Source organism: Balearica regulorum, chromosome 8, assembly GCF_011004875.1.
Source record: "Balearica regulorum gibbericeps isolate bBalReg1 chromosome 8, bBalReg1.pri, whole genome shotgun sequence".
Taxonomy (NCBI): Eukaryota; Metazoa; Chordata; class Aves; order Gruiformes; family Gruidae; genus Balearica; species Balearica regulorum.
In genome coordinates, this window is record NC_046191.1 from 30173752 (window position 1) to 30188673 (window position 14922).

At 52.3% G+C, this 14922-nt stretch overlaps 1 protein-coding gene across 3 annotated transcripts; it reads left to right on the forward strand.

Annotated features, from left to right (window-relative positions):
* The first annotated feature begins 2005 nt into the window (after nt 1-2005).
* On the forward strand, nt 2006-10294 carry TOR1AIP2 (torsin 1A interacting protein 2). Of its 3 annotated transcripts, none has more exons than XM_075760384.1 (6): nt 2006-2144; nt 3122-3322; nt 5094-5396; nt 5533-5853; nt 6263-6427; nt 7249-10294. In XM_075760384.1, the coding sequence occupies exons 2-6, from the start codon at nt 3289-3291 to the stop codon at nt 8013-8015; spliced, it is 1590 nt and encodes a 529-aa protein (XP_075616499.1). In that variant the 5' UTR covers nt 2006-2144; nt 3122-3288; the 3' UTR covers nt 8016-10294. The 3 variants fall into 3 exon arrangements, with proteins under 3 accessions (XP_075616499.1, XP_075616502.1, XP_075616500.1); XM_075760387.1 differs by having other exon boundaries at nt 6263-6361; XM_075760385.1 differs by lacking the exon at nt 2006-2144 and adding an exon at nt 2318-2765.
* The last annotated feature ends 4628 nt before the right edge of the window (nt 10295-14922 follow it).

Below are 14922 nucleotides of genomic sequence, written 5' to 3' on the forward strand. Positions count from 1 at the left end.
TTTTTGGTGGCTGGGCTCTCCACCAGCACAGAGTGCGGCCACCCCCTGATTTTGTCATGCACTCGCCTCCTTCACTCACTGAGCTGGAGTTCCACCACTGGTTTCATGGCACCTGTGGGTCTGCAGATGGGCTGGTCCCTCTGCCCGCTCCCAGTTGCCTCCCGTGATGAAGAGACCAGCTGGATGTAGGGATGGAAGGATGTAAAATACTTTGATTTTCACAAAGCCCGCAGCTCCTGTCTGCTTTGGCCACCTTGGCCAAAGTCACAGTCAACTGCGCCTTTAGCGGATACGCGAGATGGACGCGGGGCCCTCAGGGAGATCTCGGCCTCTGTAGCTCAGCCGCTTGGACTTTCTCCTTCCTGCTTTGCCATCCTTCCCGGTTTTACAGCTTCCGCTGCGCCCGGTGAGAGGTCAGCCACGATAAAGGAATGTGCTGAGTCTGCTGGGGAGGGGAGATGGACTCTGCGTCGTCGTCCCCCCCCTGCCACCACCAGCAGGGTGGCTCTGGTCACAGAGGAAGCCGCTGACGTTCTGCGCTGCTTCTCTGCTATCGCTACGTGCACCGTGCCCACGCACACCTCACGCTGTCTGACCTTCCCGCGTCGGTAGTAATGCTTACACACGTGATACCGCTTGTGTGGCGTGACATACACGTGTGTCTCGTAACGGAGCGGTTACAATATGGTAGGGGGCAGCTCGTGGAGGCCTGGGGAGGGACAGAGAGGAAACAGGGCACCCTCTGGCCAGCCCTGCCCGGGAGGGCACAAACAGGACGGCGCACGTGGCCCCTTCTGGCTTCAGCATCCGCAGCGGGACCGTGCTGGGTGCTGCGGGAGCAGAAGGGGAGCGGAGCAGGGGACGGGGCTGGGACCATCTGCTTCACCTAAACGGCATCTCCCATTGCTAGTACAGCCCTGCCCTGTAGTAACTGTTTATGGACCTGCTGTCCACAAATGAGACTCATCCTTTTTTGAACTTCTGACACTCTGTGGCCCCTGTGCCAGAAAGGTCCAGAAGTTTCCTGCGCACAGCATAAATAAGTACCTTTTTCTGCCCACCTGGACCTGACCTCCTACCTGTTTTACAAGCATCTCAAGTCGTCGTATCAAGGGATTTGGTGCACAACAACTGCACATCAGTCAAATTCCCCTTTCAGCCTTCTGCTCTTCACATTGAGGACTCCCAACCATTTAGTCTCTATTTCGGTCGCCTTTCCCCGTGCTTCGTCTCAGCCATTTGCCGCTGGGCTCCTCTGGGGAGGAGAGCTGTTAGTGACAAGGCTGCAGGCTGACCTCGAGGGAGTTGCAGTCTCTGCGCTGCTGCATCTTGCGCTGATGCCTTTCCCTGGGGCACGTGTCCTGGGAAGGGGGTTGGACCATACCTGTCCCCCGTGCGCGCACGGCAAAGCATACCATCGTCTTTTGAAAAAGCATTGCCCAAATGAGGCCAGGAGCAGCCACGCACACTCTCTCTGACCTTCTGCCTGTTGCAGTCTCTGGACCACGCTGGACGGGGAGCACTGGGGGGGCTCCCCCCCCCCCCTTTGCCCTTCAGGCTGATGCTAAAGACTCTCCCCTTCGCAGCCCGCAGCTCCCCAGCCTCCCTGCACTTGCGCAACAGGACATTTCAAGAGTCTGGGGTTTGCTGGCTACATGTTCACGTTGTTTTTCTTGTGGCACTTTTCATCTTCATAAATAAACTCTCCGGACAGTTCCCTCCTCACCATCATTTAGTTGTTTAAATCTGCAACGCTCTTACTTCACGCAGGAAGCCGCGAGTCATCCAGTCTGCCCGAAGGAAACTCTGCAGAGTTTCAGAAATACGGCCAAAAAAGAAGTTACCGTTTCCCGAACACTCCCGAGAACGACTGCTGTTCGCTAGGGAAAAGCCGCCCACCTTTGGCGACAAGGAGGGAAGGAAAACTACACCTCCCAGCAGCCTGCCGGCTGCCCGTGGAAGGACAGAGTTCACTGTCACGTTGACAGCGGAGGATTAAGGGCGTGCGTTGGGGGCACAGCCTGTCCCGCCACCGGCAGAGCCACGGGCCCTCTGGGAAGGGCAAGCAGAGGGGCCAGCGCCGGCCTCCTCTTGCCATCCCTCTGCTTCACTTTGCTGCCCTGACCGGCTCCGAACCTGCCTGGGTAAGCGTCCGACTCTACAAACCACTTTGTTCCTCTGACTTCCTTCTTCTGCCAGAGCGTCACCAGCCGGAACAGCACGGGGAGGGGAGGGATGGGAGCCGGGCGGCAGGGAGCAGCAGTTATACCCCCCAGCACCACCTCCAAATCTCGTATTTAGCAAGAAAACTCAGCTCTAGAGACAGTGTGTGGGGGGGGGAAGAGCTGCTGTGAAGTCTGAGCGTGAAATTTTTGTACAGAAATCCGCATGAACCGCTCTCCGGCAGGGAAAGTTTCTCGGCAGTTTTCCACGCCGCCTGATTTTCCACGGGCGGGCATTGCGCTTGTGAAATCCATCATCAACTTTCTCAGGTTACATCACCAAGCCTAGCCCCGTCCTGCGCGGCCGTCCAGTCCCAAAGTGCTTTAGCAGAGACGGAAGTTTGCTGGGGGGGGTGTGTAGGGGAGTCAGGCTGCGGCTCCAGGTTCACAACACCTGGCCAGGACGCTGCTCGGCCCCCTCGGACGGGTGCGAGGTCGGGTGGGGGGTAACGCTGCTGCATGGGGGGGCCAGGCAGTGTTTCTGCCAGCGACTTCGCCCTCCAACACCACCGCCTCCCGCCCCAACCCGCCGGAGGCAGGAAGGTAAGGTGGAGCAGGGACGTTGCTCTGTGTCGACCTGGCTGTGAGATACCGGGTGCCCGAAAGCACACGGGGCAGCCAGCCGAGCCCCAGGCTCCAGGTCTGCCATCTCGGAGCCGAGTCCATCCGGATAAGAAACCGGTGCCGAGCCCCACTGGCTTGTGCCAAGACAACTGCGGTTTGCGTTAGCCCTTGAACCACTCGTAGCCTGCCGGGAAACCAAATAGCTACTAGCCCTTGGGCTGAAGGTTCACGGTTATCCGTGACATCCATCCGTTTTCACACCACCTCGGTAATCGCGGAGGGAAGAGCCTCCCTTCTCCACCATGAATCACTGCTCCTGTGTTTCTGCTTATCAGGTTTATGGGCTTTTAGTTGCAACTCCCAAGACCAAGACGGGATGGTGTCTGCGAGAGGGGTAGGACTTGGTCAGCCACTCAAACAGCACGGAGATACGTCTCCTTATGACCAAAGGGGAAAGTGAAACAAAACGGTGCAGAACCCACAGCTCCAGGGGAGAAAGAAAATGGAAGAGAACCCAAGCGTCGATCCGTCTGGAGGTAAGTGAATCCTACGCTTCCTCCATCTACTAGGAAAATCCCTTTGCAAGACGATTTCAACAGTGACATGGGAAACCTAAGCAAAATAAAAATAAAGAATAAAAGAATCCCCTCTTTTCCAGGCCAAGAAAAGCCAGATGCTTTTTTTTTTTTTTGCCTTTTTTTTTTTTTTTTTTTCCCCCTGAAGGGTGAAAGATTAACAAGTTACTTTCAGTTTTGGATTCCCATCTGTAGCAGGTTTAGTCTCTGTGTCCAGGATGGCAGCACAAGGAAGGCTAAAAACAGAGCTCCAGACTGGAAGAGCTTTCTTCCCTGCATCCCACCTACGGATGCTCAAATGATAAGCCAATTTTCCACCACCTATGGATGGAAAACCTCTGGAGGAGGCAGGGGAAGAAGTACTGTTTGTGCCCAGCTTGAATAGCAGGATACCTCCAGGTTCCTCATATTTTAGTTTCTAACGTGTAGGTTTCACCAGGTGCCTTGCTATGACTGCTACAGATGAGTATTTCAGGGATACCCCGATGCTATAACCAGCTCAGGTCTGCCCTACGTGGTCAGAAGCGTTCCCGTAATAATCAGCAAGAAGGGGTGTAAAAATCGTGCTCCAAAGGCATGTGACAAGCGTGACTTCTTCTCTGCTTTCAAATTAGGAGGGAGTTCCTTGCCATTTTTATCAGTCTTTATTCCAATTTTAGCATAATCACGTTGCCGTAGTGCTTGATCATTCATAAGCAATTTTTTTTTTTACAAATAGCGCCTGAAATTTGAGCTGCACGGTTTGGTTTTTCAAGATTCAGAATATGTTGCAAATGCTTGCGTTCAGCCTCGGAATCTCTCCATTGAATTATGCTCCAGTGTTTGCTTTTAATTAGACATTACCACAGCTGTTTGGGAGAGCAGCTCCAGAGCAGGAGCAGAGAAGGAGCATGAGCAGAGCTAACATTTACATTCAGACGGATGCTTGAAGTGCGTTGGCATCACTGTTCTGGCCAGTACTCAACAACAGCCTTAGAAATGCTTCAAATTCATCGCCTTAATTTACCAGCCGAGGAAAACTCACTATCTCTGGAAGATGTGGTAACAAATCCTACCACTTAATGAAATAATTGCCTTCCCACCCCACGTAGGACAGCGTGGGACATAGGCTGGGATTGAGTTCACTTTTCTCGTAGCAGCCCGTACAGTGCCACGTTTTGGATTTGTGATTTAAAAAAAACCAAAACGTGTTGATACCACCGTAGTGTTTTGGCTATTGCCGAACAGTGCTGGCAGAGCGTCAAGGCTTTCTCTTTTCCCCCCCCCCCGCTTTTTCCCCTGCCAAGCAAATAATCTGGGGTGGGCAGAAGATAGGGTGGGGACCCAAGGTGGGCAAAGGGATGTTCCATACACTATAACGTCATGCTCAGCAATAAAAACTGGGGTACAGGAAGAAGAAGGGGGTGGTTGGCTTCCAAGGTGGCCATTGCTCAGAGACTGGCCCGGCATCAGTCCGCTCGTGGGAGGTGGTGAGCGATGGTCTTTGCATTGCTTGTGGTTTCCCCCTCTTTCCTTCACCTGTTCAGCTGTCTTGATCCTGACCCATGAGTTTTCTCACTTTTGGCCACTCTGTTCTCTTCCTCATCTCACTGGGCATAGATGTTTCTGAAATGCTGCTTGTGTAGATGTTTCTGAAGTGCAAGAACTGGGAGTTTTACAGGGTGGTGGTAAAGCCTTGGGTATTCTTGACTCCTGTATGGCGAGCTGAGCTTGTCAACTCTGATCCCAACAGCTGGGCCAGCCCAAGATGAGGTGGAGAGCACAGCAGAGCATCCTGTACACCAAGAGCCCACCCAAGAGACACCTGAGCACCAAGTGACAAGCAGGAGGCCTGAGACCTCTTGCAAACCAGAGGAGGACTCTTTGGTGTGTAAATCACCAACTGCTGATGGAGGAGAGACGACACTGCCGGATTCAGCTGGCCCCACAGTAGAGGAGAAGGTTCTCCAGGAAACCGAAGTATCACTGGAAGAACCTGGGAAGACAAGAGATGGTGTCTCAGAAAGATCTGAGGAAGAAGATGACTTGGGTGAAGGTGAGTCTCTCCCCTTCTGTGTGTGCAGCGTTTCCAAGATGCTGATAACCTGGGCCTTTGCTTAGAGGAGGAGAAGAAAGTTGGTTCTTGTGCTGAAAGACACTAAGTGTAGGTCTGCAAATTTTATTCCCTACAGCCAGGTTGGCCCATGATAAAACGGACAGCAAAGGAGACAGCCCTGTCCACCAGGAAACACGGGAGGAGCAGGAGATAAGCAAGCAATGTGAAAGCTCCTACACCGCAGAGGAAGATGCTTCATCAGAAAGCAAGTCACTGAGGTCTGACAGTAAAACGACACATTCGGATGTGACCGCCACAGAAGATGTCACCGAGGGCCTCTTGGCAGAGAAGAGCACCAGTGCCCCTCTCCAAGGTTGGGAGCCAGAAGAGCACATAGAGCAAGAAACACAGGAGAGCGGATCCCAAGGCACGTTAAGGAGCAGACATGGGACCAAAGGTGAGCTGGTGGCTGCACGCTGCTGCTCTTCCGCCGTGCACACGCCTACACTTCCCATAGGTGTTAGAAAAAGGGTATGGTGACCTCTCTAGTGCCCGTTGTCAGTTTTCTGGAGCCGAGCAGGAAAGAAGGTATAAGAGATTAACTGACTTCTCCCTTTCTCTCTCCTTTGGCTGCTGTCCTGCTTTGAAAGGCATGAAACCACGCTGCACTCTGCATCATCTCTCTCCTTCCCCTGCCCCAAAAGCAGAGGCAGCCAAGACTCAAAGCAGTATTAACCCAAAGCAATATTAACTTCTAACTCTCTCCCTCAGCTGGGAGCTCCTGGCAGTTCTGTGGCTTTTCTTGTTACAGCCCAACTTACACGTTCCCTCCACACTGAGCGGCACGTTTCTTTCTCTCGCTGCAGGGCACGCAGCCCCAAAGCCGGAGGCTCAGTCCTGCTTGCAGAACGTCACCACCCAAAGCACAGACCAGGAGAAGGCCAAAGAGTCCCTCTTGCTGAAAGGTGAGGAAAAGAAGCTTCCCTTGTGCGTTACCCATCGACCAGAAGGCACTGATCCTCCAGGAACAAGTAATGAAGCATATTTAATTCTTTTTCTCTCTCTCAGGACCTTTCACGGCCTTTTCTGAGGGTTTGAGGGGAAAAAAAAACGCCATACCTTTAAAAATAGGGTCAGTTTGAGCCTACAGTAGCAGCTTTTCATCCAGCCTCAGAGCAGGCACATTGTGTTCTGCATGCCAGGAGAACCCTGGCATGTCCTGGGAGGTCTGAGGCTCCTACGCTGATGGATCCCCTTCCCAGTCCCCCAAACAGGAACCGTGATGCTGATCCGCACCACACGTTTCTCCTGGTAGAAAGAGACTCCGCTTTGCCATGGAGAGGGACACAAGTGGTTGTGTCTGGACCTCGCTGTCCTCCTTTTCCGGGCAGAAGCATGGTAGTCTTTGTTCACCCAGCATAGCTAGGAGGAAGGCAGTGAACAGAGGACACCTTAGCTGGGTCAGATGCCTCCATCTGTGGAGGTAGGTGCTCCAAACAGCCACAAACCTTAAAAGAGAGCAGAGGAAAGAGAAGAAAGCTTGTGGCCAGCTGCAGTTTCCTCAAGAAATTTTGCACTGAGACAACAAAGCTGTAGCCTTGCCTCCATCTCTGGAGCTGTAGTTCTTCCTGGCTGGTGTGTAGGAGCATGGGTCTCACAACATGGGGCAAGCAGCCTCTTCACCATTCCTGGGCCCCCAGAGAGCGTGCCAACCTGAACCACTTTCCTGGGGTAGTGGGGAAGATCTGGGAGGGGGAGAAGAACCCTTGTAGCTACTTTTTCCAGCATATCACTGCAGGTCACTTGGGACTGACTTCTGTTCCCCGTCTCTGATCTCTCCCCTGTTGAACAGGGCTTGTTGTCATCAGCCTTGTATTGCTCGGCTTCTGCATATTCTGCTTCGGCAACCCCACCTCCAAGTCCCAGCAAGCCCCCAAGAACCCCACGGTGGAGGCCTTTCTGTCCCAGTTCAACCAGCTGCAGGACAGGTTTCCCGGGCAGAGTCCCCACCTGTGGCTTCGCGGGCGCAAGTTCCTGCAGAAGCACCTCAACGCGTCCCACCACACGCAACCGGCCATCATCATCTTCACGGCCGCCCGCAAGGCTGAGTGGACCTTGCGATGCCTTAGTGCCCGTGTGGCTGACACCTACTCGGCCGCCCTGCACGCCAGCACGGTCCAGATAGATGGCATGGATAAATCCAGGCTCCAGAGTGACCAGGCCAAGCTGGATGTGGACTCAGAGCTGAGCTTAGCTTTCCAGGCTGGGGGCCGTGCTGCGGTGATACACCGCTTCGAGTTGCTGCCGGCGGGGGCCACCCTCATCTTCTACAAATACTGCGACCATGAAAGTGCTGCTTTCAAGGACGTGGCCCTGCTGCTGACCGTGCTGCTGGAAGAGGAGATGCTGGAGACCCACATCAGCCTCCAGCAGGTGGAAGAGAAGGTCCGCGACTTCCTCTGGGCCAAGTTCACCAATACCAGGACCCCCAGCTCCTACGACCACATGGACTCTGACAAGCTGAGTGGGCTGTGGAGCCGCATCTCCCACCTGGTCCTACCGATCCACCCCGTGCAGACCATCGAGAAGGGGGGCTGCCACGTCCACACCAAACCCTAAGGCCAAAGGCTACCAGAGCCCCGGGAAGGGTTGGAAAGATGGTCCTGGCTGACTTCGGTGCAGGCAGTGGCACAAACAGTGCTATTTCTTTTCAATTTGTTTCCCCGTATCTTCCTGGGAAAGAGCTGGACAGGTACAAGTTGATCGAGGCCATTTGGCCAGCTGAGTCCTGGAGGTGGCAGATGACACGCTTCCTTCTGGCAGATGGGAAGAGTGGATATTCTAGACTGCTAATTGCACAGGAGAACATCGCTGTGTGGGGAGGTGGGAGGGAAAACAGGACTTTGCAGGTAGAATTTCTATCAGGAAATACACAAATAACGTACACAACTGTTACGCCAGAAAGATACGTCAATTCAGTAGCTCTTTCATTTCTTCTGCCCCTCAGTTTGCTGATGTCGTGTACATCAGTCTCAACACATACTTTATCTAGAAGGTTTCTCTTTCTTTGCAGAGAGCTGCTGGAACACAGGAAAGTCAAATTCCCCAAAGCCCAACATTTTGAAGGCACGCTTCAAAAAGAAAACCAGTTGGCTCATCGAGGGTTTGACCAGTCAGTCCTGATAGAGCCCCACTTGCACAGACTGAATGACACCCAGCTCCTAAATATATAGGATGTTCAAAGAAACCTGCAATTCAGAAATCCCCTAAACATCAATTTAGAAGAAATTTCAGGTTGTCAGCACTTAAACACTGCACTAAAGGGGGGAACCTCACACACCAGAGAATAAGCTCCAAAGACAGAGAGCAACAAAACAGAAACCACCTCACTGTTGCTCTGATAGCGTGAAGCCTCAAGGGATGGCACAGGTGAAAGAATGAGTAATACAGTTTAACTTAATGCTACCTCTTAAAAAAAAAAAAAAAAAGTCCACTCTTGATCCCTTTGCCACCACAAGGCTGTGACTATCTCTTTGGTCCTACACGATGGATTGCTCTTCATCCAGATCTCTGATCTGTGCGGAGGGCAGGAAGCCGTCTGCCTGCCTCTCCCCAGCTGACTTGTACTGATGGATGTAGATGTTAACACTGATATTTATTTCAAACTGCGTAGGGTAGCACACCAGGTCCTTGCCCTCCAAAGGTACATTTGCCTCCCTGCCAGGCAGCCGGTGCTCTGGCACGTGCTAAAGCAACTAGGAGCAGAGCTGGGATTAGCTGGTAAAGACAAAATCTCTGGCGTTAACACTAAAAATCCTCAACAAAGCAGGTTGGTTTCTTACCGTGCCTCTTCTTCTGCATCCCAGGAAGAGAAACCCGAATCCTGGAAACACTGCGGTGGCCCTGCACATCGCATTTCCGCGGATGCTCTGGGATAGAGCAGCCAACTCTAGGAACACCTGGGGGGGCAGGTTACAGCATTTATAACCACCCAACAGTCGGCCCCACGTGTCGGCCCCTTGTGCCTGCCGGAGAAGGAGCAGCTGTATGAGAGCACGGCTTATTTCCATATAAGCAGCACAGACCTTGCAGAGCCCGGCTCTGGATCCGAACAAGACACAAATGGAGAACACTACGGTGTTTTTACAAGCAGCGCATCTGAGCGCTCCTTACGGCAACCGGAGCCTGGCGTTGGCCGGGTCTCCTGCCAACGGTGCCTTGCTGCTCTGGCCCAGCTGAGGCCCAGCCCCGCACCCTAAACCCACTGCCTGTCTCTTCTTTCCTCCCGCTGCGTGCCTTGACCCGTCTCAGGAGATTTTTGTGGCCATTAACTTGGAGGAGGGGACAAAATGAAGGATGAGGAGGGGGTTCTTTGTTCACGTCCTAACCAAAGGACAGACTTTTTGGTTGGTTGGGGACATGAAGACAAGACCGCAGGGGTTTTAACCGTGACAAGCACGAGAATTACCTGCTGGAGCCCAGCATCAGCAGGGCAGCCCAGGGCACGGTTTTGTACCAGGTACAGATTGCTTCCTCCCCTCCCTCCTGTTTATTGCTATACACTACTTTGGTAAGAGAAAACACTGCTTCTGCTCTGCACAGTTCAGTATGGGCGTTGATGTAAGAACCGGCAGAGCGTTAATCATGTTATGGCAATATCTTGAGGGAAATCTGTATTTTAACGTTACCTTGCTCTCCGTTTTATGTACTGTGTTTGTAATGCATAGCTAAGATATGCAAGGGCAACTTCGCTCTGCTTGGACACATCGCTGTAAGCATCTTTCACGCGAGCTGTTCTAATACAGAAATATCTTTATGACCTTTTAAAGACAAAAATACCTGCTTGCTTCTGAAACAAGACTTCTATTTAAAAATAAATAATGAGATTGCAAAAGAAACCAGCAAAGTCTTCGAAGTGAGACTGGAGTCTTACTGTATTCTGGTGGGTGGGTTTTTTTTTTTTTTTCCCTCTCACTATTTTCAGTTCATTAAGCAAGAGAGATCATCATAATGGACAAAGTTTTATTTAGGTCAGGGCTGTAGTTGTGCAAACAAAGTGAATATTTGCTTTTTCTGGAAAAACTCCAAACAATCTTTTTCTCAGTTGTTTGGGGCAAACATTTGCAGCTTTTTTAACTAAAAGGCAAAACTAAAACCAAACCCCTGAACAGATGCTGAATTCAACCCAGATTGAAACATACTGAGGTTTGCATCCTACTTAATGATAATAATTAAACTGAAAACCACTGACAACTGAAATATTTTAGAAATACAGAAAGCAAACATTTCTCATTTCAACACCTTTGACCAGATCAATTCCACCCAATGTCACACCACCTTCAGTCCCTATCCAGGCTCTGGCAACCTAAATACTCATAACATCGGCATCTATTTTCAAATCCATGTTCATGTGATCGATTGCCAGAATTAAACATCACTCGTCTCCTCTTGTCTGATGCAACAGGACAAGATTTGGCCCTAGCCCAAAGATTCCGATGAAAAACCCGGTGTCACCAGGCGCAGTGACTGCTGGATGCTTTTTTAGGCTTGCATGTGAATTTAAAAGCGAGTTCGAGGGGAGCAGCTGAACGAGCTCTGACGGCATCTCCAGGCAGAAGGCTGCACTGGTGGTTTTGGCCTAGGTGATGTGCTTACCATGATCTGTGTTGATAAACAGCATCATCATCCTCATATCTACTCCAAAAACCAGGTTGAACCAAGAGCGGGAATGGTGCCTGCCGTTGGGGAGAGGCAGGGAAACCAGGGCAGGCAGGTCCAGAGGCTGCTCAGCAGCGACTGCACCTCTCCGTAAGCTTTGGGGCTAGATCTGCAGCCCATTCAGAGAAAGGATCTTTGATATGTACCAAGCAAGAACCTCCTGCAAGTCCCTGAAATGGCTGAGCAGCACCTTGCTCAAAGTGAGACATGTCGATGCAGAGGCACAAGGCCAACCTCCCCACGCACCGTGCCGAGCCACAGCGTTTCCACACCATCCCCTTCCTTCCGCGCCCCGTCAGGGCTGGCCATGGGGTCACTTCAGGGGGGACAGCAGGACTCCCAGCAAGGTTTCTCCCAGCCAGGGATTCAAGTTCCCTTCTTCTTCCCAGACTGTGAGTTAATTCAGAAATCCTGCACTCTGACACATGCTTCCCCGAGACATGGGTGCAGCAGCTGCAGAGCCCCCGGCGAGGGAGACCGCCGGGTGACGCAGAGGACACGGGGCACAGCCGAGAGCCGATACACCCACGGCAGCTCCGGAGGAACCGAAGGTCCCCGTTCCCATCAGCTCTCCGACTGCTGCAGCACAGGACCAGGATGGAGCAGGACATGGTCCAGCTCTGCAGCATCGCAGGTAAATTATTCCTCCTGGGCGCCCATCAACTGTCCTCCCACACCCAGTTCTTAATCTCTCCGGCAGCATCTCTTCCTGCACATACACACATTGCCCAAGCACGGTTTGGCTGGAGCTTATCAGCGGCCTGCTGTTACGTCAATGCTAAAACTAAATTCTTTTTCAATTCCTCATCTACAAAAAAAAAAAAAAAAGAGTTATTCTTATTTTACTTGGCCTATTAAACAATGCATTCCCCCCTCCCCAACTATCTTTCCTTTTTTTTTTTTTCTTAGCCCCATTCTCTGCAGCAGTAGTTCTGCAGGGAAGGATGTGCTGCCACAGGGCGCTCAACGACCCTAAAAATTACCTTGAAAATTACATAGCAGCTCAAGTGAGGGGCAAAATCAGTTCTGGAAGGCCAGTCTGGGCTGCTCCACCACAAAATTAGCGCTGATTACACGTGTGAACGTGCCGCTGCCTTGTGAGCTGACATAAACTCGTCACCCCCAGCATTTAAAGTCAAGTGGCTGAGCTGGCCAGGGCTGGTCCCTCAGGGGTCATTTTCAGGCCTACAAAACCTCCATCGTAAGAGAGATTTGCAGATATTGGGAGCTTAAGACGTTATTTCCCCCCTTCTCCTCTCCAGGGGAAGCAGCCATACAATGCACAGCAGAAAGGAGCTTGGCCTCAGCCTGCGGGACGCAGATCCAAGAGCCTGCAATGAAAAGGCTCCAAGAACACAGCTTGCAAGCGTGTTCCCTGCAGAGGGAGGGGACAAAACCGTAAGCAGACCTCCCGCCGGCCTCTCCCCGCTTTGGCTGGACTGTGCAGTTATGCTCGTGCTGAGGAGAGGGCTCTGCAGATCCCTCGTGAGGGCACTCAAGAGCTGAGGATCCTCCCAGAGCCAGAGCAGAGGCAGCAGCACGGTTCCACGCAAGGGATGGAAACAGCCTCCCCACACCACGCATCCTTTGAGGTCTGCTCCATCCTCTGCCCCAGCAGCCCGAGGCCCACTCGGACACCTCCGGGAAGTAGTTTCTGGTCATGGTGATCTCCACAGAGGAGCAGACCTGGCCTCTTCCCACAATTACAGCTTGAGCTGAATGAAGCCACCATTTTCTCTTTGTTACCAGAGCTGAACTCTTAAGAGCTGCTCAGAGCGGTAGAAAGAAGGACCAGCCATTTTCCCGGTCAGAGCTTATGTCTGCAGAGGGAAACCTTGCACCACACAGGTTCCTCCTCACAGGGAGAGCAAAGTCCTGTTATTGTTTCTGCTCCCAGGGCCGGGAAGGGGCATCTGTATCGGGGCAAGCACCAGGTAAAGCCAACCGAGTGACTGGGAGGGACTAAAAACCCAGCGCAACATCCTGCAAGACCACTATCAACAACAGGATCCCTCCAGCAGCTTGGTCCACAGGAGGAAAACACACACAGAAATAAAGAGGCGTCCAAAGACCTTTATGCTCCAGGCCAGTCTCCCACATGCATTTTTCTAAACTCTCAGCCTCGGTAATTATGATCTCAGGACTTTGCCCACGGGAAGACGGCTGCCATCTGTGACATCTGCAAATGAGTTGTGAGCAGAACAAACCCCTTCAGGTCCTGTTAGAGGATGGTCTGCTCCAGCCCTGCAAGACCTGCTGTAACAGTAGCCACAAACACCGGTCCTCCGTGCCTGAGGCATAATGTTTTGATTCCCCTCCTGACTATGTCTGGAAGCTTTTTGGAGAAACAGCTGGCTGAGGAAGCCCAGTTCAATGAACCAAGAGGTTGAAATCCTAGGCAACTTCCAGAGGGCAAGGGATGAGTGCAAATCAGTCTTCCTAAGCAGCCCACGCGTCCGGATGTGGCTGGTACCTACAACGAAACACGTCGGCTGGCCCCAATTCTGGTTATGGAGGGACTGTTAGGATGAAACCACACGGTCCTGGTCTTGTCTGCTAATAAAAAGGAGATCTCAACCTTTGTGAACCTTTTAAACATTCCCTGGTGGTAATACAGATTACTTTCTTTTAACAGGGCATGTGAAACTTGGAAGCAAGTGGGGGAAAGCCCCTTGTAATGGTAGAACTGAATGCAAAACCACAAAGGACCGCTGCACGTGCAGAGCTCAGCCCGCTCACCCACGTAATACAGACCACAGTTAGAAAGTGGCAACTTTATGGTCTAAATAAAGACAGTAGGAAAAAAACCCCAACAAACCAACAAATTGGGAGAGGCAGATTACAAACAATTACAAGACTGGAAGCTGTTTGTGGTGGCTGGTGATGGTTTTATTAGCAAGGTTTTAAATGTATTAATCAGTTCAAACCTTTCCAACATTGGTTACCTGGGAGGGGGGGGTCTCAAGAGTATGAGGGAACCTTTATCTCCCACACCCTTGCTCCCACAGTGACTGAGAGTATTCAAAATCTCCTCTGAACCTCAGGAAAACACGCTGCTTAAACTCAGGATGTAAAATGGCAGGCAGCATTTTAACATTGTCTTGCTGCTTTCCACACCACAGTCACAACACCCCCGCGAGCAGAAGGGTCTCAGGAGTCGTGCTTGCAGGATGAGAGCAGGACTAGCAAGAAAGGTCAGGAGAAAGGGGCCACAGAGGGGCCCTGGAGGACAGACCCTCGCCCAGCCACCTGGATTTGCCCCGTCACGCTCCCTTAGCACAGATCGCACGCGGATCCCCGTCCCCAAACCATCTTCATGCTGAGCGGCGATCAACAGCCTGCTTCTGCCTCCCAGGGCTCCTGCTCAGACGCTGGGTTTGAGAGGGGCTGAAGGAGATCAGACATGCTGAAACTCCCGTGAGACCAGCACTGCTACAGACTCCCTCGCTCAGCTGGAGCCAGCCCCCCTGTTCTTAGGCGCAGCCTCGGCCTTGCTTATCTGCAGGGCAGGAGCTGGCTCCGGAGGAACATTACACAGGGCTGCAGCAGGGCAGGAAAAGCCAAAAATTGACTCTGAAGCTTTTTTTTCCCCCCTGCCTTTGTAGAAGGCAGCTCACGGCACAAGCACGTTATCTGTCGCCCCCCTCCTTCCCTTTCCCCTGCCTGCTAGCAAACAGCTTTGATCAGGAGCCCCCAGGCGCTCCCCCCTGCTGACACCCCCCATCATTCCTCTCCCCTCCCTCCACCTTCAGGCTGAAACCCTTGATGGGAGAGAGGTGCGGAGGTCTCGGATCACCTTCCCACACTA